Source organism: Epinephelus moara, chromosome 20 (assembly GCF_006386435.1).
Source record: "Epinephelus moara isolate mb chromosome 20, YSFRI_EMoa_1.0, whole genome shotgun sequence".
Taxonomy (NCBI): domain Eukaryota; kingdom Metazoa; phylum Chordata; class Actinopteri; order Perciformes; family Serranidae; genus Epinephelus; species Epinephelus moara.
In genome coordinates, this window is record NC_065525.1 from 26,034,831 (window position 1) to 26,060,425 (window position 25,595).

Consider the following 25,595-nt stretch of genomic DNA (forward strand, 5'->3'; position numbering starts at 1 on the left):
TAATTAAAAATGTTGACACTGAACATATCAGCAAACTGTTTGCTAACAACGTGTTTCAGTCTTGGAAAAGAGTATCCACTCGTAGTGACTCCAGCATTATGTCTTTTTTTAACAGCTAACCGAAATCACAATCTTTCCCTAACCTTATCCAAAGTGCCTTTGTTGCCGAAATGTAAGACAGGAGTCTGGACACAAACTCGAAGTTCTGGTGTCACAGTCCTGCACTTTAATCTCCACCATCCGCCCCAACCACTTCCTTTCCAAAGCCTAAGTGGTACAAGAATGTAGTGTTTTGTCACTTGAAAGAAGTTGTCTTCGAACTTAAACCAGGCGGCGATTTAGTTGCCACAACAGTGTAATTAAGAAAGCAGTTTAGTAACATACAAATGTAATTTCGAAGGGACAGGGTTGTAAAGGGTGTGCAAGAGAGCTCCCGTAAAACAAAACTGTACAGCTGTAAAGTATACAGGAATAAAAACAATATCTGGTGGTGCTAGATGATGTAATCAGTTCGTGAAGTAATACAGTATATTGGCTTTTCCATAAGAAGGCCAAAACGCTTTACAGTTTGCCTCTTATTCATTCACACACACTGGTGGCAGTGAGCTACCATGCAAAGTGTTTGCCTGACCATGGGGAGCAATTTTAGGTTTAGTGGCTTACCCAATAGCACTTCTTGCTACTTCAAGCGCAGCTGGTGTAGATATAATGTAAATGGTATGCAACACTTGAAGTAGTGCTGCAGTAAGATCCAACATACTGGCTTTCTCTAAAGTAGAACGATGGCTCAATCTGGCACGTAACAATTCTGCAAGTGATCATATGTAGACAGCTTCAGGCTTTAATTGCAACCAATGTAAATGAATTTTGTTACTACATGAATGTGCCTGGAGGGCAGTCTTGGTAGCTGATGGAATAATTAGTAGCTGCCCTGTAAATCACATGCTAACTGCACGCATTTTAAATGAAGGTCCTGAAAAGAGCAGCGCGGTTTTAGAGGACTTTATGTTTTCTCAAAGTCTCTGTAGATCCTAATGATATATTTTGTTTTTTCATGTTGAAGTGGTAGAAGGAAGGCCATCCAACTACACATCTGACACTCTTAAATCAGGCTACACGATCCTGTGAATTATAAATCATAAATTCGATGCATAAGTGTGCTTCTTTTGGTCCAGAATTTAAAAAGATTCCAGCATTGTGAGCCTTTTATTTTCCTACATACATGCATTACCATAAACAAGTTTCCTTGAGTTGTTTACGTCGGTTCTATCACATAAAAGGCAAAAGCAGAGGTGGTGTATTTCAGCAGCTCAGCCTCTCTCCGAGGCAATGCAGTGATTGTTCAGTTTTGTACTGTAAACTGAACGTTATCCATAGGCAACAGATATTTTATGGCTGTTACTGATGTATGTTCGTAAGATAGATTTGATGTCACAATGGTATATCCCTTGAGCAACCACAAAAGCCTCCAATGATGAAGGGTTTATTTTTAAAACTACAGGAAAGGCTTTCTGCAGATTAATTCCAGCGTATGGTTCCCATTGTGGGAGAAACAAATTGAGCTTCACGGAATTAGTGCGTTTGCTGCATAAATCTCAAATCTATTCCTGAAACACGTACAAGTCGAATGCGACTGGGCGCTTCTGCGAGTGAAAAAGGGAAGCAAAGTTTCCCGACTGGATTAGAGCTCCAAGTACAGTAATGATGGCTCGGTGTTTCTCCATTGACCCAGGTGTGTTGTCTAAATACAATATGGATGTGCAGGGCTGGCTGTGTACTCCAGTGCTGGGAGACTATTTGCTGAAGGTCATTTGGGATCATAGCGTGCCATTAATAATTCCTGAAAGCATCCAACATCTCCATCTGTTCTGCTGCATCCATCGCTCGACTTCAAAGACAAAGGCAGCATCTGCAGGTAAGCATTAAACCTGCCTCCAGGCTAAGATGTTGGAGGTGGGATTCTTTGTAGAGAGAACATATCTCTGGTCATCGGGTCATGCTGCTCATATATTAGCCAATTAATGTTTGTATGTTTGCTCACACAGCTTGAACCTATGATCACATAGGTAAACAAAGACTCGCAAATGCGCACTTAGTGTGTGTGCTGTGTTTTTTGAGCTTTCACTGGCTGAATCCAGTGGACATGTGTGGTCCAGTAATTCCACACACACACCCTTGCAGGCTACCGGCCTCTCTACAGGGATGCAATTACCACCCTCCGTCGAGTCTAGCCGGTCAGCTTGACAAGGTGTTACCGGAGAAATTATCAAAGCTGATTTTAAACGAAGCATTTAATTACGTGCATTGTGTGTGTTCGCGCGCATGTGTGTAGCTGACCGAATAACACGTACTCACCCAAGCACCGGGTGTACAGCGTAGTAAAATCTAAACAGGTCTCAATGACAGGCCCACTTCAGATACGCGGGAGTCCTGCGGGGAGTAAATGGATGTTTGGCAGTGGCATGTGCTGCCCGGGCCTGGTGGGCGCAGTGGGCGAGGAGGCAAGTGCCTGGCTGAGTGAAAGATGGCAGTGTGCAAGGAGAGTGTGTGCACACAGCTGAGGCTGTGACAGAAAACAGTGAGACTTCTGCTCCTGCTGCTTCATCTTCCCCTGCCAATGATAGAGCTCCACTTTAATTTAGTTAATAGCACGAGTCCAGCGAGGAGGACTCGGAGCAGCACATGAACAGCTATTCCACCTTCCTTTTCGCTCCAGATGAAGCTAATCAAAAAGATGTGTTTGGTTTATTTGGAAAAAAGGAGGAGCGGAAAGCTTAGCTTGTATGAAGATATTTGGTGATTTACTGTAACATGGAGAGTACAGCGTGTCATTCGATAAAGCTTACAATTATTACTGCTTCACCCCTCACATGTGGTCTGCTGATAAAGCACCTGTGCCCATGAGTAACTCCACCATCTTTCAGCCCTGGGCTCTTGTACTGTACTGTAGGGCTGACCAGTGAGTCCACTCAAATCACCATCAGCTCCAAACTGCTTAGCCTGGCCAATTTGAATTTCACATCTCTGCTGACTCATAACCCTGTCAGGACCTTTCTTCTTTATCATGTCTGTGTCTCCGGTGGACTCTCATCACAAGCAACAGGAATTAATTATTCAGATTAGACACGGAGCCACAATCACTGTGATTTTTGTCAAAGGCTTTGTTTTGGCTTAATGTTGATATCTGATCGGGACATTACTGCAGAGCCAAGATTGCATTTGAAAGCAGTTATTTTGCTGTATTTATTCATTCATGACATTTCAGCGTGAGTTAATGGCTGTGTCGGAGCAGGCAGGGAAGAGAGCAGGAAATGATTTTGGCTTAATGACACACTCTCAAAGCAGTCAGGTAAGAGCGAGTGCGGCGCTTTGCCGGCCGCTACACTGGACAGCGGCTCAGATCAACATGATAAAGAGGGGACTGATTGAGCTCCGTACATCCACAGGAAGCTGAGCGTTGGGGTTCAAGGTTATCTGGACAAATCAGACTCCTGTTTCCATTCATCCCCTCCTCACCCACCAGCCAGCCCTTCCTGGGCAAACCAGCAAATTAGCAATTCTGATGTCTGCAAGCAGGTCTGGCAAGGGAATGCCTGTGAATCCTAATGCCATGATTAAACTTTCATATCCGTCCGGGGGAAGTGCTGCATATACAAAATAAGCAATCTCTTTTTATTTTTCAGCACTTTAAGTAAGGCTGTCGAGATGGGCAAACCTAAACCCTTCAATAGGGTTAAATGGACCGGGCCGACTGAGGAGGGGGGGGTGATCCTTCACTCAAATCACTCAATTCGTTGTATCTCCTCAGTGAATGTAATTTGTATCGATACACTTACCATAAGACACTGTATTTAACGTGCCGCAGCAGTGATTTGCATCGCAGCCATTATTCTACTGCATCTGCGCCTCTGTAAACAGGCCCAACCCCCAGTCCTCAACATTGTAAATGTTACTACTCGGTGTAGATTAACATATTAAATGGTAATGTTTAGGGAAATGGAATACCCAGGCAATGTTACGCTCCCTTAGCTGGACATGCTGAGAGGATGGGAGAGAACGTGAGGGACAGGGAGCCTCAGTCCAAACAGTGAGCCAGGCCTGGATGTGGCCATTATGTAAGATGGTCTTATCAGGCTCTACCTCCTGCTGAGCCACAGCCTAGCTTCCCTCTGCTCCCCCTTCCCGGTGCTCCCACAACATGGGCCTTCATTAGCAGGGCTAAATATCCCCGTTCTCTGCAATCTCTATCATTTCTTGCCTTGAGGCAATCCGATAATTACCTGTTCTCATTTCCCCTCCTTCTGGCCAGCAGGGAAGTGTTCTGACTTGCATTAGTTTGCATGAAATATTATCAGAATATTGCACATTTCTCCATCCTGCAGCCTCTGACACAGGAAATATGGAGTCACAGGAGCGGTGATTGACAGGTGTCTGTCTTTCATGTTCCTCTGAGAATAGCTGCTTTGTTCTGGAGTTACAGCAAGAATTTTGATGGAAGGAGAAATGAGTGCGTAATGTGTATAAAGGCTTTGTTGCTTTGTTTAACCTCCGTCTGCCATTATTTCCGGGCAGTATTGTTATGCGTCACATCGCTCTTTGTTACCTACAGTGTAGGTGTAAAAGAACTCCCGGATTTTCTGAATTTAAACTCATCAGTGAGTTTCCCCAACGGAGAAACTATCAGCGTTATAATAGAGTAGCATCTTCCTCTCTGTGAATCCTGTGAGGGTTTTGGGAGAAAGGTGGATGAGTACATGGCATACAATGCCTGGGAGGGGAAGACATCTTGAGTGGATATGGTCAGAAAGCCAGGAATTCCATCCAGCTGCACATATTCTGTCTCACTTTATTCATTCCTATCAGTAATAATGTCCAGCGGCTCTGGATCAGGGCATGGATCAGCTTTACCACTAAAGGCGAGAAGCTACACTCAGCCTAACCTCTGCGGTCGGTTGGAATAATGCATGATAGCTGTAATAAGCAAGAAACTGCATCCGATCTTGATATGATGCAGAACGTCCTTATTTTCCTGTTATAAATGTCTGCAGCACACATATTCCTGCTTCCAATATTGCTGTTTTTAGAAGGAAATGTCATGCATGGTATTTGCCAAAATGCATCTCTGTTTTATGGCAACGAAGCCACGAACATGACAGCTTTTGCCAGCGAGGAGATTGATTGTAGCCAATTTAAAAAATGTCTTTAAATGTCATTCACGAATGCGCATTGAAATTTAAAAGGAACTTGTGTGTTAAGCAGAGGATCCGTCTGATAGGGAGTTGTTGTTGATGCATGAGCTTAAGCCCATTCAGTGTCTCCCCTCGCCTTGCTGTGGGAAGCAGTGATGATTTTGGACTTTGTGACGGTCACTTTAATCTCTAATGAAGGCTCGTCCCTGGCTCTGCTCAGCCCTCTGATAGCAGAGCAGTCGTAAACAGGCCTGTCAGGGGGATTGCAGCGCTAGCAGTGCAAATGGCAAAGAAAACCCCAGGGACCAAGCCATGCTAGCATTATGGTCTAATTCAGATACAGCTCGGAAAAGACATATGAGAAAATTCCTCTACTTTGCCTTCTTAGCTTACTGTGTGGCTGAATCACAGAATACCTTTGGGCTCACTTTTCCCTTTTTAAAATAAACATCACCCGCATTAGTCAAAGTACATGAGTTACATTCCTACAGTATGCAGTCAGATGGTCAACATATCCTCCGTAATAATCTGAGTGGAAACTAAAATACCATCAGCCTGATTTCAGCTGCAAATAAACACTCAGCTTTTAAGATTGCATCACAAATTGACCATAAAATTTGTGTTTCTAAATTCAGTCACGCCGTGTTACAGCATATGCTTCTTTTAGTTTTACAACATTACCATACAAATGAAGACAATTTCATGTTTAACATTTAGTGCGAGATGTAAATGTGTGCTCAAATGATTCTGTGAAACTGATTACTGGTTGCTCTGTGTTCTGACACATCCTGTGCTCATGCAGCCTGTGCGACAGCTGGTTAGTAATTAGAATAATCTTCTCCCTGGTAGTGATTTAGCTTTCATGACTGCAGCTTACCTCAAATTGAAAATAAATTTATAGATAAATGCCTTTGCTGTTCCAGCAAATTATACCGCTGTAACTCAAAGGAGCCAAGTTGTTTATTTTGGTAGTAAAAGAGCAATCAGAGAAAACAAACAAAGCGCTTTATGAGTGCTGTCAGATTAATAATGATGCTACCCAGCGGTGATGATACAAACGATTATTTTTCAGCAGACTCTACCCCACCTCATCATGGTAATTATAGATACTATATCATTATTATATCAAGTATTCACTACAGATTATCAAGATAATTGAAGCTTGCTCCAGGATTGCCAAGTTGACTGTGCTGCCAGTGAACTGGGAATTACTGTGCAGGAGAGAAACACACACATTATGTTATCCACAGCAAACTAGCACTAAATCGGTCTGGTGAGTTCATGTTCACTCTGCATTCTTCTTAAGTGAGCGTGTGTGTACATACACGCAAGGATACACACACATCCACACAAACATCAGTTGACAGTGTTAAGATGAGGCTATACATGTGATACATTGTTTTTCTCCCAGCTTCTGTTCTGGTGTATCTGGGCAAATCCCGTGGTGATGAGGCGTAGAATCTGTCATGGAGAAGGCATAAGCCTTTCATATGCATAGAAGAGATAAGAGGCAGCCATTTTATCAGGCGAGCTGTCGCTCCAACATGCTTGCGTGTTATGTGTCCCCGGGAGCGCCTCCAGAAACATGTCCCTTTAATGACACGGCCTGTACTCGCCAAGAGGACGCCCAGTTTGTGCCGAGCACTAACCTGACAATTATGCCAATTACACCAGGCAGCAGTGTTGACAAACACACCAGGAGAATTGCTGCAGTTGATTGGTAGCTGTGTTCCGAAGTCCCCTGCTGTGACCTCTTCTGTAATTTAACTAGCATGGAGGAGAGCTGCAACGGGTTTTCTAGAAAATTCCCCGAGCCTTGTGTTCTTTTGTGACGGGGTGATGTTGGTGCCAACTGAACAGGCAGAGAAATGGATCTACTGTGTCAAGAAGGCAGAGAGAGAAAGAGAGAAATCATTGCTCTCACTAGTCACCACTGTATGCAATTTGTTTCGATTCATAAAGAGTGTTGTGTTTCCTGCCGGGCTGGGGCAACATGTAGAAAGTTGTTGTGGATCACATTGCCACTGAGGATTAGATCCCAAATACTGACCCAGCACCATTAGCTGCTGATTATGTAACCCTTAAAGAGCACTACTGTTGGCACCTGAGTATGAAGCTTAGCCGCCTATGAAGTGAAGCGGGAGACACTGCCAATATGGAAGCATATTAACAATACAGTGGCTGCTCACTCGCTACAGCATGAAGTGTGAGTGCTTGGTTAGAATACATAAAGGCTTTTTCAGCAGGTTTTTTGAGCAAGAGCAGCATTGTACTGCATCAGCCTATTTGCAAAAATTCAGTTTTGATAAGCATGCATCTTTTGAAGGAAAAAAAGGGATGATGCTCCCCTTTATTTTGGAGCACATTAACTTCCAAGCCCAGCACATGATTTTTTAATTTCTGTCATGGAATAAAAAGGCTCTATATAATTGGCGAATGTTATTTCACACCAAATGAAGCGAGTCTTGATGAAATAACATCTGAATATTACATTTTTATACCAGATATTTTGCCACATTATAGTGTGCTACAGTATTTTCTCTTCTCTCCTTTCTCTCTCTCATGCTGAAGCAGTTCTTAGCAGTGATACAACACCTTGCAGGGAGCTTTAAAGGCAATAACAACCGCAGATTATAGTTTAACACCGAGGTCAGGAACTATTCTATAACAGTTCACTTGAGCTCTGGTCTGGTCATGTAAGCGCAGAGCTGAGAGCAGCTGGGGTTGTGCCATGAGCGTGGTTTGTATTTTGAGTTTCCTCAGAGCTCAAGTCAGACCTGGTCAGTGTGAAGTGTCATTGCCCACTGAGAGCATATACCTTTTTGTAAGAGCACTATGATACACAAAGGCAGGCAGGAGAACAGGCAGGCGGCTGCCTCTGCTGGCCTGGTCGAAGTAAACTGAGCTCACTCCCCACATGTCCCCTTCACTTCTCTTACATAACACGCTGTTAAGCTGGAGTTAGCAAACATTAGAGGTCAGCTGGTTATTGGGACAGTGGAAATGTAGTCATTCACTGGAGCAGTATTTACAGTAGAAAAATGAACGAGGCAAACAATGGTTTTCCTCCTGCCATTTGTCTTAAGATGAAAATAAACTTTTCTTGCGTGTGTATGTAGTTTGTATTCCTTACAATGCCGAAAAAGCTCAACATAGAGGGCATGTCGAATGTTAAACAAAACCAGACTGACGCGACTTGTTCTATTCTGTCCATGTCTCGGTGCCACTGCCCGCACCCAGCTCTTTGTTATGTTCTTTGGATCTTTCCATGCCTTGAGGACATGATGTTTTTCTATTACCGTATCATGTTAGCGCCGTCTAACCAGTGCAGCCTGTTAGAAATGTCTAACATCCCTTCACAATGACGGCGCAATGATTTACACCTATGTTTGATGAAGAGAGGCTGGGGAATCCATTAGTGTCCATCTAAATTACATCAGCCAAACCACTGACACCAGCCTGCAGTCCACTGCCAGCTCATTGATTAAGAACTGTTTCCAATGGCCTTATGTAACCGGCCCTCTGTTGGTGCTGCTCTCCTGTTAGTGGCACACTGTAAAATCTGAAAGGTTGATCTTACTTTAAAAAATCCTTGCAAAAGGAATTATAACTATTAGTTCCAAGTTATGTTTACTTTGTATTTAATAGTTGGGTTTACTTAATATTTAGTTGAATTTACTTAATTTTGTGAAGTTGCAACATTAATTTATTCTTTAAGTCAGACTAACTTAAGTAAGTCAAGTTAGTCTGACTTAACTAAATAGTTGTATTTACTCAGTGTAATTTAGGGCAGTGGTTCCCAACTGGTCCAGCCACGGGGTCCAGGTTTCTCCTTGTCCATTAGTTCAAGGTCCACAGAGTTGAATAATTTCAGCGCCATACTTTCGTTGGTCCATGTCGTCTAGCTAGTTTGCCATCTCTGTTGAATGGCTGTCTTTTATTCACTCACTCTACAGCAGGAAACGGCACTTAAAAATAAAAGCTCTGTGCCGGAAATGCACTGTACTTAAAAATAAAGTGTGTTTTTTACAAACTTGCGGTCCATTCAGAGTGGATCTGCGACGCACCTTTGGACCGAGACCCACCACTTGGTAACCGCTGATTCAGGGAACTGATTCCCTAGATAAATAATCCAAATAATTCCACCAAATTATGCATATGCTTGAAACTGTAATAAACAAAACAGCACTTCAGGTCTTAACATGGCTGTATATCTGTATTCTGCTGGTGGCAAACTAGCCAATCACCTTTGTATGTTCTTAAACATGTAAACGATCTTGCAGATACCCCACCTGCACTGTACGCAAAATCTTAATTGTTATGAAACAAAGTACATATTTTACATATTTATCTAAGGCAATCAGTTTCGTAAATTCTACTGAGGAAACCCAATTGTTCAGTTATGTCAGACTAACTTGGTTTACTTAAGTTGCAAACACTTGAAAAACATTTTTATGTTGATACAGCTTAACAGAATTAATTAAGTGCAACTCAATTTTAAGGAAACTCAACAATTAGATGTAATTTAAACATGACTTAAGTCTAATAGTTTTATTTCCTTTCCTTTCGTAGACTTTTATCAAGTAAGATCAACTTGTCAGATTTTACAGTGCAAGAAGGGGCCGTTGTGCAAAACAGTTTTCTCTTGTCAGAGAGGAATGCCTAAATGAAATAAAAGCTGCCAATATTAAACAGCACATTTTTTAAACCCAGTGACTCACCTTCCTAAATGGGGATTGAATAATGTAGGAACAATTGTAGAGGGTAGGCGTTGAAGCAGATTTGTACATGATGGTGCTGTGGCGTGCTGCACAAAAGGACTCGGATCATACAGGGGAGTCGTAAAGACACATCACATTGTCCAATTTACAACCACGAAAACAACCTTCACATCCGTGTGATTTCTGAGATGTTTTAACGGCATCGTCAGGAAAAAAAAAAAAAAACTAGAAAAAAAAAAACAAATTTAGATTGCCGTTGGAAGTCTCCATCTTAATTCAGTCAACTCTTTTTAAACCAGCCTTTGGTTGTGATAAAAGAAAAAGCAATGTCAATCAGGTGAACTAATGGGAATGTGCATTTTGTAATTCACTCAAAGGGAATGGTAAATTGAAAAGAGTTTGCAACCTTTTAACACACTCACACACACCAGCGCTGACAGTCAAGCTCCATTATCTGACAGCTGGAGAGGTTAAAAATAACTGTGCTCGCAGCAAATTAGACGTATCATTTGGCTTCTAAGTGAGAGATGAATCTTTGTGTGGATGCTCCTGCCATGCCGTGACACAGGGGCAATATATCAGGCTGTGTTTGCCTGTCTTTCTCATAAACTCCAAATGGAATTGTAAACAGATGAAGCAATTTTACACCAAATGTATTCTCTCTGAGTCGCTCCTATGCTACAGTGAGAAGCCCGGCTACCACAGACATGTACATTACTGCCCCGTGCACTCTCAAGCCAAAGTACATAAATCATAATTTCGCCGCCTGCAGGGTTATTGCTATCGCTCAAAGCCAATCCTCGAAGTGTTTTATGTGTTTTTTATCTGACGATAAATCTGATGTTATTGCACATACATGGGGAGGACTGCTCAAGATCCCGCCGCCTGCTCTCGGCTTCACACATGCTGTACAGTAAGTTTAGGCATGCAAAACATATACAGGGATGAGCTATATGAATCTCGATTCTGCATGTCACAGTCAGGTTTTCCGTGTCATTCAATAGCACCTTGCCCATTTATGCATGCATTTTATGTCAGGTGTCGGAAGGTGGGGTGTCAGTTCACATTTAAGATGGTAAAAGAAGTGTAACTGTGGGATCCTTGTTACAGAAAGGTAAGTAAAGAGATTTCCATGGGAGGCTTAGGTGACAGCCGGGGTGTAGCGTTTCCTCTAAATACCTAACAACATCATTGTTAATTCATAGCTATTTAATCACTTACTAGAGTAAGTGCAGGAAGGATGATCTTTGTGTCATGTTGTCTCACAAGGTAATCTCTTGTATTTCCTTGCTTAAGACCCATGCTCTAAATTTGTCACCGACTGTGTGGAATCGCGTTCACCCCCCGAGTTTTAAGACGAGTTTTAAGTCTGCATATTTACTGAGCTCAGTGTGGCCCTGACTCAGTCTGCTTGACATGATTTATCTCATCCTGCTTAACTGACAGGTATTGATGTGATACAAGGATAAATGCGGTAGATTGATGGAATTAAAGCCCACCCTATTGTTCCCATGCTGTGCATCACTGACACATGTGAGACTCTTGTCTCTCATTAAAGAAAATAAATGCTTCAGGCATCCTCCCTGCAAAAGCATCAAGTTTGTGTGTGTGTGTGTGCTCGTGTATGCCGGAGTGTGTGTGTGTGTGTGTGTGTGTGTGTGTGGGAAGCTATCTCAGTTGTTTTCCCTCTCTATAATCTCTCCCTCCTTGCACAATGGATTTAGCCTGGCCTTGAATGGGAGAGAGTACAAATTGCAGCTGACTCTAAACAGCTGGGCATTCACCCTGTCGACAGAGCCCTGGACATGTGATTACATTAAACAAAGGGGCAAGACCATTGATTAATTGATTAACTTTCAATTATTGCTCGTGAGAAGGACAGTATCACAAGCGTAGCCGGGCTCCATTGTGGAAGCATGGTTGTGTTATACCCCTGGGCAATCCCCCCTTTGCTTCTTATATGATGCATCTAAGCCACTAAAGAAATCTAATCTTAACTACGCAAAAAAGAGAGAGAAGCTTTCTCCACTTTACGTGCACAGCAGGCACTTGGCTGTGCATCTAAATTTTAGGGAGCTAGTGTTAACTCTATATTTGGATTCCACTGGAGTGGATTAAGGATTCTTTACTGCAAACCCACGGGATTCTCAGAGACATAAAAGAGGAGACTGTTTGCATCCATGCTATACAAATAATTGCAGGTTTCAAATCGAGTGTAATTTCAAGCACCAGCTATAAGGGAGAGAGTGGGCTTTGATGTACAAATCCACAATTCATGGAGGATTAGCACCCCAAAGGTTAGCAGTTGCTAATTACAGGAGATTGGTTATACATATCTAACAAGGCAAGGAGACAGCCTTAATAAATGTGAGGATTCATCAGGAACAAGGATAAGCGGCTGTGATAAGCGGACATGTATTTGAATCACCATAGACTGATACCCTGTAATGCCCTTCATCGCACAGTGAAAGGAAAGACGCACTGTCTCCTCTATTGTCTTTACAAACAGCACACCTTGTGCGATATGAGATTTTCGAGATGCATTTGTGAATGCAGATTTGTGCAATCATATAAATTAACCTCTCAGATATTCTTCCTGTGTCTCTTACTGCAGCAGTTTCTCTTTTACTGTATTACGCTTGCAGCGTTCAATGCTGCATTAACATAATCCTTGGTTCCCTTCCACAAACCACCACTGGCTAAATGAATCTATTATTTTTGCCTGGAGCCGAAAAGATGCAACAAAATGCAATGCATTGAAGGGAATGAAACTTGTGATAAGCCGCACATTTTCTTTATAATAGCCTGTCTACAACAGACTTTTTACTCATAGTTGGAAGTATGAGCACACTTGACCTTTTAATAATGTGGATGTTGTAAGCTTAAAAGGTGGTATCAAACCCTAAACCTTTCCAAGAAAGAAAAAAAAAGCATAATTCAATTCTACACGCAGTCATTTAGTCAGGCTGCGGCTCGCTGGCCCTGTGTGTTGTTGATTCCCCTGACCCACGATAGCAGACCTGGCCAGTGTGGCCTTGTGTTTTCATATGGCCCTAAATTAAACATGTCCGAGCCAAGGCAGGCACTTGCTCTGCCGCGGGAAACGCTTTTTCATCTCCTAATGAATGTGCCTGAGGGGGTCCCACAGGGGGCTCCACTTCACCCCTCATTAGGCGGGGTGCTGCCTCTGCCTTCATGCTGAGGAGCAACCTCCTGGAGAGGGGCCTCCCACTTCATCTGAACGTCCCACGCTCCCCTGCCCTGGACCAGTGGACTGCTCTGCTCTCTCTCTTCCTCACTCTCTATCTCTCCACTACTTCCCTCTCGCCACAAAGCAGCTCATCTTATAGTCGCAGACTGGGGATGACAGGGATGAGAGGACGGTCCGTGCTCCTAATGTCATTTTAATGGCCTTGTTCGGTCTGTTGTGGTTGTGATTTATCGCTATACACACTCTTCTAATGTCCTCCTAGAGGTCTACTTGACTGTCTTTTTCACAAGTCAAAGATGCTATTGTTTTAGGATATAATAAGGTACTGGTTGACAAACTAATCAGAACTGCACTGCGATGTCCACTTTCACCAGCCATGCTGTCTTCATTATGGTCTCAGACAGACATGTGCGTTAAGTCATGCACTCAGGGTCAGGCATGCTGTGTGGTGGCCTTGGTTAGCAAAAAACATGGAAGAAGTGAAGAGCTGTGTAGGACCCTGTGTCCCGCTCAGGCTCAGAAGTTCCCTCCTAGTGCAGGGCTGCAAATACCCACTCTCATGTGGAAAATATTGACAGCTTCCTGTCGTTAATGAAGCAACAAATCACAGACAATTCCTGGCTGTTGTGAGGCTGCAGGAAGGGAGAGAGGGATATACTGGCTGTCAGCTGACTCCAAGAGCCTTCGCAATGGCAGCAGAAAGGACTGAAGAGCTGATTGTTATTCCAGGGCTTTTGGGATGCGTTTATGCAATCATTAATCTTGGCACTTGTTTATTTGCCTGGGATTAGAGCACCACGGCGCATTCACCGGCACTCAGGGAAGCTGGTTCACCAAAAGGTTGCAGCGAGCGCTCAGGCCTTCCACTGTAAGCAAAAGCGTGCAAGGAGGGAAGCATGCTTTGCGCATGGCTGCTTAATCCTGCCATGTTAAACAAAACCAGGCCAGTGTTTGTAGGACTATGAAAACAGCAGTGCAGGGGGAATGTGCCTCACACGCTGTAAGCAGTCTGTGAACTCTGTGTGGCAGTAGACACTCCTCGCGCACCCCTGTCGTCTAGGAATGCCTTTCATACGGTCTGCTACAACTGGAGGAGAGGGAGGACGACGGTGGAGTTGCTCAGCAGCTCCTCCACAGAGCAAAAGTTACTGTACTTTTTTTACTGTATTCAATTTAAATTTGTGAAACAGGTCATGTTTTAGACACTAATATAAACAGCCTTGTACGCGTGGGATGATGTGAAAATTTCATGTCATGATTATCCTGGCTAAAACAAGTGCAAATCACAATATTATCTCGTTAATAACCAAAATATGCTCTTAAATACTCTTAAATTACACTAAAACATACTGGAATCACTTTACCTTACATTTTGTTATGACAAAAATATTTTTTCAGCATCACAGATAGGACACATCTTTTTTTAGTGAACATCCTTTTTAGTGAAAACACAAACCTAAAAGGGCGGGGTTTTTTTAAACAATTTTAAACGTCATATCCTTCAATATATCGATGCATGATATTTGCGTTTTTTGACGGTGGTGTGTATGCAGCCTTTTTTTGCAGAGTGTCTTGTTGGCAGCCCAGCAACTTTTGGGTGCCACTGGACACGAAATTCACGATTATCCCAATAATGGAAATTCACCACGATCGACTTATTGTGAGTGTTTAAAATGGTATATTGTCCCATTGAATTTAGTGATAATGCATTTTTAAAAAGGGTATTATAACCCTTATAACCCCAAAGGAAAAGAATATAAAGGTACAGATAATGCTTCATTTTATTTTTTTTGTTAAAGTGGTATAATAAGGTGAAGTCCCTCCCCTTTCGATGTCCCCCTATGGGACCATGTTTCCGAAAAAATATGTGCAATAGTCAGTGTTGAGAGACAAACAATTTTTTTTTTTTTCAAGCATCTAAAAAAGATAAAAATAAAAAAATAGAATATATTGCAGGGAAAAAAAACCCTACAAAACAGAGACAAACGAGAAATCATAAACAGACTTACATAGAGAAATATAAATTTACATATCATGTCCGAAAAGGAGTAGGAAGAAGCAATATGCTTGTCTAGTCCTACCCCCCAATTTGATGCTGTTCAAATTGTGCTATGTATGACACATGATTTTAGTCAATTTAAAAGATCATTTTGCAAGTTAAAAAAGTTGCAATTTGTCACAGGTTTGTTTTAGTACCATTCAGTTCTACGTGAAACTGCTCAGTGAACTACATCTCCCATCTTGCACAGTGTGTCTCACTGACACCAGCTAGCTTGCTGGCTAGGTAGCTTGGCTATGTTCCATGCCTCCCACTCTTTTTATCAGCTGGGAAGTGAAAGAACAAGCAAGACCCTTTGCTCATGTAAATACACCCCAGTACGAAACAAAAAGGCATCATAGCATCAGCGAGGGAGAAAGTTATGACGTCACTTACGCAACTTGTGTTGTCTTTCTGATTATGTATTTTCACTGTCTATACTTAAACAGTTTTACGACTACCTTTAACTGGGCCGACTTGCAAAATTATCTTTTACATTTACAAACATCACATGTGTAATTCATGGCACAATTAACTACGGTACATATTTTTTTCATAACAAGGTGCCATGGTGCTCCATTGAAAGGGGAAGGACTTTGTCTCTTTATAATCACCAAACTTGGAGACACTGTTGTGATTGCACAGCAACCATACATATATAAAACTATATAATATATAAACATGTAATTTGCTGCAAGTCCATTTAATATCACCAGATGCACACTTACATGTTTCCTGATTAAGTGACATAGCCGTGTACTGACAATTAAGCAAGCCATTGACATTCATCGCCTCAGTCTGCTTATCACGGCCCTGATACTGCCAGGGGCAAAATGAAATAAACAGATTGATTTTTCAAAATGCCTTGCAAATTTTATCACAAGTAAATATTTAACATGGCTGGCGATCATAACATTCTAGTTCAGTCATTTTGAACATTTAGTAGTATTGAGGATAAATGATGCATGATGGAAGGATTCAAAGTCACTTCTTAAGAGACGCTAATGGCCAAGGGCACTGTGTATGGATTAGATAATTGCACTGTCTCATTTCTCTCTGCACCTGGAAGACAGAGACTAGAAAATCTTTGAAGGCCAAATCATAGTGTGTGTGTGTGCACGTGCACATAAAAAGGGGCTCACATTAGGGGAAACAAATGTCGTCCAGGTAGAAACAGAAAGAGCGAACCCAGTGAAGCAGCCTCTCTGAGAAAGCTCTTCTTCTGGGGCCCCATGACACCGGTGATCTGTGGAAAGGTTGGGTGCCTCTAGTTTCAGCTCTATCAAGCTCTGGATCTTTGAGCAGCAGGATTCAGTATCACCAGCTAATGTAACAAGGCTCATTTGTCTCAATCACACGTCCCTGGTAGTATCGGCTGGCCATTGATGTCATTCATCTTCCCTGTCCTTGCCGGCTCTTTTTCAGCTGATGAAAACCCAAGACCTTCAAGCAGAATGGCAGAGGTGCTGTAAAAAGTGCTCATCAGCCCGGCCGTAAAAAACTGTTGAGTAATGGCGCTACTGTGTGCAGCGTTCATAAAACTCGCAGACAATAACTTTACAGATTTCATCAAAGGCAGACAGACTTGCTCATGTTTTGGAGAGCGACTTATTATTTTGGGATTAAAATACATTATAATAGTAAGATATATGGTTTCATAACTTTATTGAATTTCAAGTTTCCTTACACAGTCTGATGTCTGTTACTGTATATAAGGAATGATTCAAGGTGTTGTGCACTAATATGTACGCATAAATAATTAACAGGCTGCAGCGAACAGCATGATGTGAAGCAGGAGCTAACTGCAGGAATAGCTTAAAGGAACAGTGTGTAAGATTTAGTGGCATGTAGTGGTGAGGATTGCAGATTACAACCAGTTTAACCTTCTCCTTGGTAGAATTCTTTCAGTGTCCATCGTTCAGGAGGTTTTTACCTGGAGCTGAATTATCCGCAGAGGACTCTTCCTCCACAAAACAAACAGACCAGGGGTCTCATTTATAAAACAATGCCTAAGATCCATACTAAAAATGTACATACAGAAAAAAGCCAAAAATGATGCCTGCCAAAAAATGATCAATAGTCTCTACAATCAGGCCTCTACCTCACCATCTGGGTCGCCAATTTCCTGTCTATAAAATGTTCATTAGCATGGGTCAAAGTTTCTCCCATCAAGTCTGTTTTTATAGATCACATCTGTTGCGTTGGAAGTGGCGTACGCCTCTTTCAGGCCTCGTTTTGTGCGTACACAATGTTTACATATGAGACTTTAGGTGATTTAAACTGGTAAAGCGCTAAATAAAGCAGTTTCACGTTAAAAATTAGTGTTTCTCCCACGCTGTTTGGCATATCGCAGATGGGCCGCTAGCCCAGCACATGCTAATTTGTGCTTATCTGTTTGGGGATTTAGCGGCATCTAGCAATGAGGATTGCAGGTTGCAGCTGAACCGTCTCCTGGTTAGAATTCCTTCAGTGTTCATTGCTCAGGAGGTTTTTACAGGGAGCTTAATTATCTGCAGAGATCTCCTTCTCTCCAAAACAAACAGACCCATTGATTTAAGCCGGTAAAATCCTGAATAAAGAAGTTTCACATAAAAAAAATCAGTGTTTTTCAATGCTGCTTGTCACAGAGGGGCTGCTAACCATAGTGGCTGATGTGAAGCTGCAAACGGCCCTAAAATCCTACACACTGGACTTTTAAGCCATCTGCATCGTTATTATGTTACCTACAGTTTAATATTTCTCACACACTAATCCCTGTAATTTAAGACAAATTTAAGCATCACAATTTTTAGGGGACAGTTATTAATTGAGACACACATTTACACTGTGTCTCCTCCTTATTTTCTTACTTGTAGAGATATTGCATGAAGCATTTTTTTTCCTCCCCAAAAATTGATTTCAAATGTTTTGGAGTAAAGTTCACTTGATCTATTAACGTATGTGCTGCGTCCCCACGCAGAGCAGGCTTCAGCTGATGTCAACTCCAATGGAAATACTGACTCGCGCCATAACTGCAGGCTTATGCCGAGCTTCCCTCTTCGATGGAGCAAATCAAGATCATGATTACTATCTGGCCCGTGCAGCCGGTCTGCGTTGTCTGGAAACATGTTTTCCTAAGGAGACCACAGAGGGACAATTACTGTCAGCTGAACTATTCAGCCTGCTCTCCATGTGTGTTCTGGCTGCGTGCCTCTGACCCACTGACCCTGAGCAGCAGCATGAGATGAGACCTCCAGCCCCCCCCCCCCCCCCTCAAACCCCCTCTATTCCCCCTTGTATCCTCCAAAACTGAAGCACCCAAGCAAGCGCTGTGCAAGTGTCTAAATGCACGCAAAATGCTCATATACTCTGTCACCCCTCTGGCAAAAAAGACCATGCAGGAAGCTGTATGGGTGTAAGTTTTGATTTCTTTGTGTGAACAGTAGAAAAATTCTATTCAAAAACCCACAGCAGAGTCCTGGTTGTCTTACAGAAATGCATACTAATACAGCAATTATAGGAGGAAGGAAGTTGTACAGTGTGGCAGTAGCAAATTCCCTGGTGCAATGGAACAAGGCTCTTTGTTGTTATGTAAAGGTTTCTGCGTGTAATTGCAGTGGATGTTTTGAGGGATTCATTATTTATATATTCCTGTGTTTTTCTAAAGGAGCCTACTAGGCTGCTGTCCCTGCAGGGAGATGAGGGGCTGAGAGGTGCTTAACTAAGGCACTGTACCACAATCGTGGCTTTAACCATTGCCTGCTTAGTTTAAGTGGCCAGACTAAAGGTTCAGAGGCATCACATGATCCCCGGCTAAATCTTAGAATTCAAACAGCAGCTCCTGCGCCAGTCAATCAGTCGGTCCTGTGTGATTTCAGCCTCAGTGATTTTGAGTTTTGGCGCATCCCAATGCCTTGCTGCACAATGCATGAGTAAAGCAAACAATGCACAAGCAACTCTGACTCAGACTTATGAAAACTTTCTATTTCCCTTCAAAAAATGCATGTCATTATAATAGGGGATGTATCACATTAGAATGATCTAAATAGTTAGACAAAGCATGTAAATATTTGCAACACAGATTTTTTATTCAGCTCTCATGGCTCTCTATGACTAACTAGGGGCTGGTAGAATGCATAAGTGAGTGCTGTCTACAGATTGTATTTTGCCATCAGAGTAAACAGTGTGAGCCTTTCTCCCTCCTGGCGCACATGTACGCCCGCCCGCACGCACACGCTCGCACACACGGAAGGGGGCGTGCCCTCCGGTCCCTAGCACCCAGGCACAACTTCACTTGTCACCGCAGTCACAGACAAGAAGGGGATAGGTGGGGGGAAGATGGATAGAGGGAGGTAAGGAGCGATGGGGAGAGAGATTTGAGCTCAGGTGGGGCAGACAAGGGAGGGGAGAGGAGCGCCGCACACATGCTACCCTTCATGGTGCTCGTCTGCTCGGTAAACCCGGGCTTTTGTTGTTTCCCCCAGAGTGCAGGCGCGCAGACTCCCAGTCAGGAAGCTCGTCAATCTTTGCCACAACAACACATAAATTAGTGCCCAAATTACTGTTACGCCGGTGGAGAAAGAGACATGGAGAGAGATGTCTTGTGCTGCGGTTTGGGAATACATCTTCCCCTCTCCAGCTCCCCCTCATAGAGGGTGTCAGAATGCACTTCAATAAAACAGTCAAGTAAATACAGGGAGAGACATGAAGAGAGAAGCACTGCTGTGTTGTACAGGCATCTGGAGTTGGGCAGTGTTGAAATATTAATAGGCCTCACACACAAACAAACACAGAGATGTACGCATGAGTTCATCCAAAAAGCAGCCCAGGGCGATGGTCCAGACCTGAGCTTTAGCAAAGTCACTGCACTGCTATGAAGGAATAATAGGGAACGGCTTAAAGAGCCCATCTTTTGAAACGGAAATATCTCTTCAAATATAGCTGGTCTCCAGTGAAGGGGGATCACAGCTTAGGCAGCTAAATGATTGGGGGGGAATTAGCAAGACGCAGCACAGAGACATCAAAATGTGTCAATTATGTCTTTCCGTGCTCTAATCCCCCTGGTCAGAATATTTTTTGATGACTTCAGCGTGTTTACAGGTTGAATGGAAGCTGTTTAAAGTGATGATACAGACTTCTGGTCTGCAGGTGAATTTCTCTCCGGCGCTGTGTTTTCTTTGTGCTCCAAACCCAGCAAATGCCATTAGAACGTCTGTGTGGTAATACGCCAACAGCCTCCGATCCCTAAACAAATAACACATTTATACTATTCAGCCTGTGTTCCGTGCCACGACTGTCCTTTGCCGCTGACATTCAAATAACCTTTCTTCTGCTGCATAAATGGGAATAAAAAAGTATTGTGTTGTGCGACTTCACATGACAGCAGAGCCCTGGCAGATGAAAAGAGGCAGAATTCTGATTCCAGCTCTTGTTAGGCTGTCGTCTCTCTACAGCTAGATCTGACTGTCATGGGTATCTGTTTAGAGAAGACTCTTTATCAACCGACAGCTGATCTCAAGCGCCAAATGGGAAGTTCATGTAGCAAAATGAATAGCAAGCGCATAATGACAGAGGGAACATTGCTTTGTGCGTCTGGTGTCTGAATGTTGACCATGTGTAAATGCTGTTATTAAGAACATTTGCTTTTGTGTAACAGTCATGAGAGCAGCCACGTGACCCTGTCTAAGCTTTTGTTTGGTTTTGTTGCATAAATATTATAAAAGGAGGATGTATGAACACAGTTTGTCTGATGGTAGAAGAATTGTTAATCTGCTCATAACGCTCTGCCCTGTCCAGTTCCTTACATAATCTCTGACATGAGCCCGCTGGCTTGCGTCACTCTGTCATTGACAGCTGTCAACACAACACGACCGACGCACACAAATACACGCACTCACTCACACACACCACCAGAGAAGCAAATGTGTTTTTCTCCTCCGACTGCTTCACATGCTTTCTTTCAGGATGATGTGCATTAGAAATGAGTCAGTTAAAAAAAGAAAAAAAGAAAGGGGCTCTGCATAGACAGACAGACAGACATATAGAAGCCTCAATTTCAGACTTCATTTATTGTGCACATCTATCATGAATCATCAGGCCATGAGAAAATGATTTAATGGTCCAATCGAGTAATGGGTTAAGCTCTCAGCATTATGACGGTGGCCTGGGCATGGGTCTGTAATGTAAGGGATAATCTTAATCCTTCAACGTTATGTCAGTAGTCCAAGGGTTCAGCGGGAACAGCCAGGAGATTTTGACTAGTGATTTTCCATGTTTGCACAAGCCTGTAGGATTTCATTTTGTGTTACCAGCATGCTAAATTGAAAATTTGAACAAAATCACTCTAAAGGGTATAAAAAAAATTAAGAACAATATCAGGAACTAAGCGATTTTTTTAAATAATCTGATAAGAATAAAGCTCACTTGCAGGTGCAGATAGCAATAGCACTAATTGTTTCTCATCACAAATATATTTCTCAGCTTCACAGTTTCATTATGTCTTGTGAATGACTCCTTATATCTTTGAATGAAGCAGTGCTACATGTGCACTGCATAGGGGGGAAGTGTTCTGTCTGACAGTGTCTGTCTCCCCGACGCTTAATAATATAAACTATGACAGGGCCCCTGTAAGCTGTTAGTGCGCATTTGGCAAATTGTTCTAGGTGTTCACATTTGACTGTCAGTCTCCACGTCTTTGATAACGTGGTGTAGTTTTAGCAGTGGGGTTGATCTCAGGGCTGTGGAGAAGACAGCGAAGGGCACTGGGTGAACATGCAGAGGCCTAGCTACCCTATTGTACATGTGCTCTGAGTGACACGTCATCCCCTCAAAGGGCCTGCTAGTGTGGTGAATCAGTGTCCTTGAACTGCTCAACCACAGACAGACAAAGAACAAGCTTTAGCATTCGGCTTGACTGTCTCCTCTCTCTGCCATGCCCATTGTCCAAAACACCCACACCAGACTGCAATGCTGCACACAGGAAATCAGACTTGAGCCGCTGTCCGGCCCTTATGGTTATACGCGTGGTGCGATTGTGCTGCAGTGTGATTCATACATAATCTTGGCGTCTCAGCAGGTGTCTTTGAAGTGGCCTGCGTGCAGAGGCCATCTCGCAGTGCTGTGAGGCAGCGTCAGGCTGCTGGGATGGGCTTTAGCATGGCTGCCCGTCTAACTGTGCCTGGCTTTGATGTCGTAAACAGAGCAGGCAGTGCTGGCTGGCAGGGAAGCAGGCAGGGAGGCAGGCAGGCAGGCAGGCAGGCAGGCAGGCGCGGTGAATGGGATCAGTGGCACTGCGCTGGTCAAGCTCAAGCGAGCCAGCAGCTGCCTGTTTCACACCAAGAGGCAGTTAACACCGCAGCTCATGTCAATAGATATTGACTGCCAGATTGGGAGTGCTTATAAGCGGAGGCCTTTTTTGTTTGACTGACTCTCCTGTGTGAATTCAGTTTAAATCATCCTCAGTGTCTAATGCGTAGCTTAGGGGCCCCATGACCAGTCACTCAAGAGTACAACTTGCATAGTCATACAGACATACAAATATTGACTTAGGCTGAGGGTGTAGGTGACTTCATGGTGTATTTGGTCTCCATTGTGTCAGTGCTGGGGTTTCATTCTCCTTGACCCCGCTCTCCACATTTTTTTGAAAGCAGCTTATCCTAGTGTGGAAATTACTATATGTTCAAACTGAGGTCTTTTCTCATACAAGAAACTACAGAGCCTGCCTCAGCCGGTCCAGAGACAAACCCTTTTTACTGTTGAGTGCACTGAGCATCCAGGGGCTTGTGCAGCGGTGGAGTGAGAGGGTGTTAGCTGGTGAGGCTGTGTGCACTCAGGGCCTTCCTGCTGCAGATAGGGCTTTGTGAGGCATGCTCGTGTATGTGTATGCCCTGCCCGGCCTGGCACCCCCGCGTCTCTACTCCCACTGCTTTCACCTGATGTGGCACAGCCTCTGTCAGGCCTGAGCGAGCGCCTAGCCAGCTCCGCTTCTTCAGGAGAGATGAAGGCATCTCACAGCTATGCTGTGGGGGTGGGGGAAGCTAGCAGCAGCCTAAGCCTGGAGCTATCAGAGGCTGGAGCTCAGAGCCAAAAGCCTGTGGGCTGGATAGGGTGGGTGGAAGCTTGGCTTAACTTGGCAAGACAACCATAGCCACAGCCCTGCACTGCCACCCAATGGCTGGGGCCTGTCACTACAACCTTTAGTTCACCATAACCACAGCTAGTCATAATTACAGCACGCTTCAGTTGTTGTGAGTGCATGTCAGAACAAATTATGTAAGTAATGAGGCTGAAAACGCTATAGGAGTCGAAACACACTGCACTGCTAATGCTCATGCAGGGAGAACACAAAAACAAACAATAGAGTGCACTCATACAGAGATAGACCTAACCGAAATAACAAGCAACTGTGCACAGTAAGGAAAAGATTAATTATAAATTAACCCTCTCAGTTAGGTTGTCAGAGCCCGCCTCCTGCCTGGATTTCACTCTAATCCGGGCCGACGAGGTGCAGTGCCCTCTATTGTATGTGAGAATCACAAATCGCAGGAGGTGTTGTCTGGAGGAGAATTAATTGTGCATGTTTCACCACTCCCTTTTGTTCATTTTACTAAAATGTAGGCTAATTCCATGTAAACATGGCCGGTCTTGTTGACTCCAGCAGCGCGAGGAGAACAGACACAGATTCCTGAATGAATAGAGTGTGGCTCCGGGGTTAGTGGATTAGAGGCTCTGTGTTAAGGGCCTCTCCCGGGCATGCCTCAGGGACAAGGACATTATCCACATGACACATTACAAGCTCCTAGGCAGATGATTAAAATGGGCAGGGATCTCCGGATTGAACCTTTGCAGAAGTACTTTTGATGTGATCAAACTAGTTTAAAGAGGTTGGTTGTTAAGGTGTACAAGGGATATTTGAAGCTTCTAGTCTTGGTAAGAGACAGTTAGGCCTGGCTAGAGGGGAGAGGCTGATGTAACACTTTGACATAGCGAGTGCACCACCACTTTTTTAATTATTATAATTTTTATTGCATCTTATTAAGGCAAAAATCATAATATTCCTCCGCTAATTGGTATAGACTTGTGTTGCAATAGCTCCACGTGCTCTTATTGGCTGGCTGCATGGCTGGTTGGAGAAAACCATTACATTGTGAGGAAATATCCCGCGGTGATCTTTCCTCGATTTAGATCAGATAGCGGAGTTCGTCTGGCGCTGCAGTGCACTGTTGGGATGGTGGGACTGAGATGTTGGAGATGTGGAGGAGGGCTGTGAGATAGATATCTCTGGAGGGAGGTTGGGGGGGAGACAGAGGGGGGGAGGTAGAGGTGGAGAGGGATGTAGCATCAGTGGCTGCAGTGATAAAGCTCAGAGCAAGGGGACGAGCTGGGAGTTCTGTGTCTCTGATGTCTGTGTGTTCTGTTGTGTTGCCCTGTGGTCCGCTCCTGAAGAGAAGGCCAACGATGGATGAGGCCTGTCCTCTCTGCGCTTTTGTCCTCTATGGCGGGTGAATCACACGCCTGTCAACGGCACAACACCACAGCCACCGAGCCCTTTTTCCTGTAGACGCACACAGTCGCTGCCACCGCTCCGTCCAGGCACAGTGTTATGATTCTTTGTGGCCGCAGTGGATTTACTCCTGAGGTTTTTATGGTTTTGAAGTTTAAGAGGCTTCATGAAGTCAAGTTTTCCAACGGCGAAAATGTCTCCTCATGTGGCTAAATGAGCCTTTGTCATTGCACAAGGCTAGTATTAGTACTACTGTGCCGTATTAGGGTTTGTGGTGAGCTGGGTTTTTCCTTATGTAAGTTGTGGTTAGGATGCAAATTGACACCATGTTTACATTGGCTGCTTGTGAGGACTTAAAATGGCCTCCTTCCCTACACACACACACACACACACACACACACACACACACACACACACACACACACACACACATCCAACTCTGTAAATATTCAGCTAATGCTCTGTGGAAGTGAGGATTCAAAAGCCACCGGATGAGATGTTTTTAGAAGCACAGTGCTCTTTCATGTACCAACATGGATCCATGGTGAGGGTGTTGTACAGTGACTTGTGACAGCAAAATGTTGATTTTTTTTATTTCTTTCATTCCCTTTTCTTCTCTGCAGCTCAAATCGAAATAATTCCCTGCAAGATCTGTGGAGACAAATCATCAGGCATCCATTATGGCGTGATAACATGTGAAGGCTGTAAGGTAAGCATCAAGAGACTGAACCTGTTTGTGTTATGGGAAGTAGTGTTTGTGTGTGAGTGTGTGTGTGTGTGTGTGTGAGAGGGACAGGAGAGCTGATAGGGGAGAGACGGGGGGGGGGAAATTGAGGAGGTAAAGAAAGTTGCTTGCTAGGAAAAACGTTTGAAAATGTTGCTGAAGTTTTACGACGATTTGGAGAGGGACTGCGAAGTGTAAACACACGGAGCATGATCATTAAAGTGGTCAAGC

At 43.6% G+C, this 25,595-nt stretch overlaps 1 protein-coding gene across 2 annotated transcripts in view; it reads left to right on the plus strand.

The window, feature by feature from the left end:
• Positions 1-25,595, plus strand: part of roraa (RAR-related orphan receptor A, paralog a) — a 214,790-nt gene that overhangs the window by 173,599 nt on the left and 15,596 nt on the right. For both annotated transcript variants that reach the window (XM_050073187.1, XM_050073188.1), the window contains one exon: positions 25,264-25,349. In XM_050073187.1, coding sequence (XP_049929144.1) covers positions 25,264-25,349 — 86 coding nt within the window. The remainder of the gene's footprint in view (positions 1-25,263; positions 25,350-25,595) is intronic.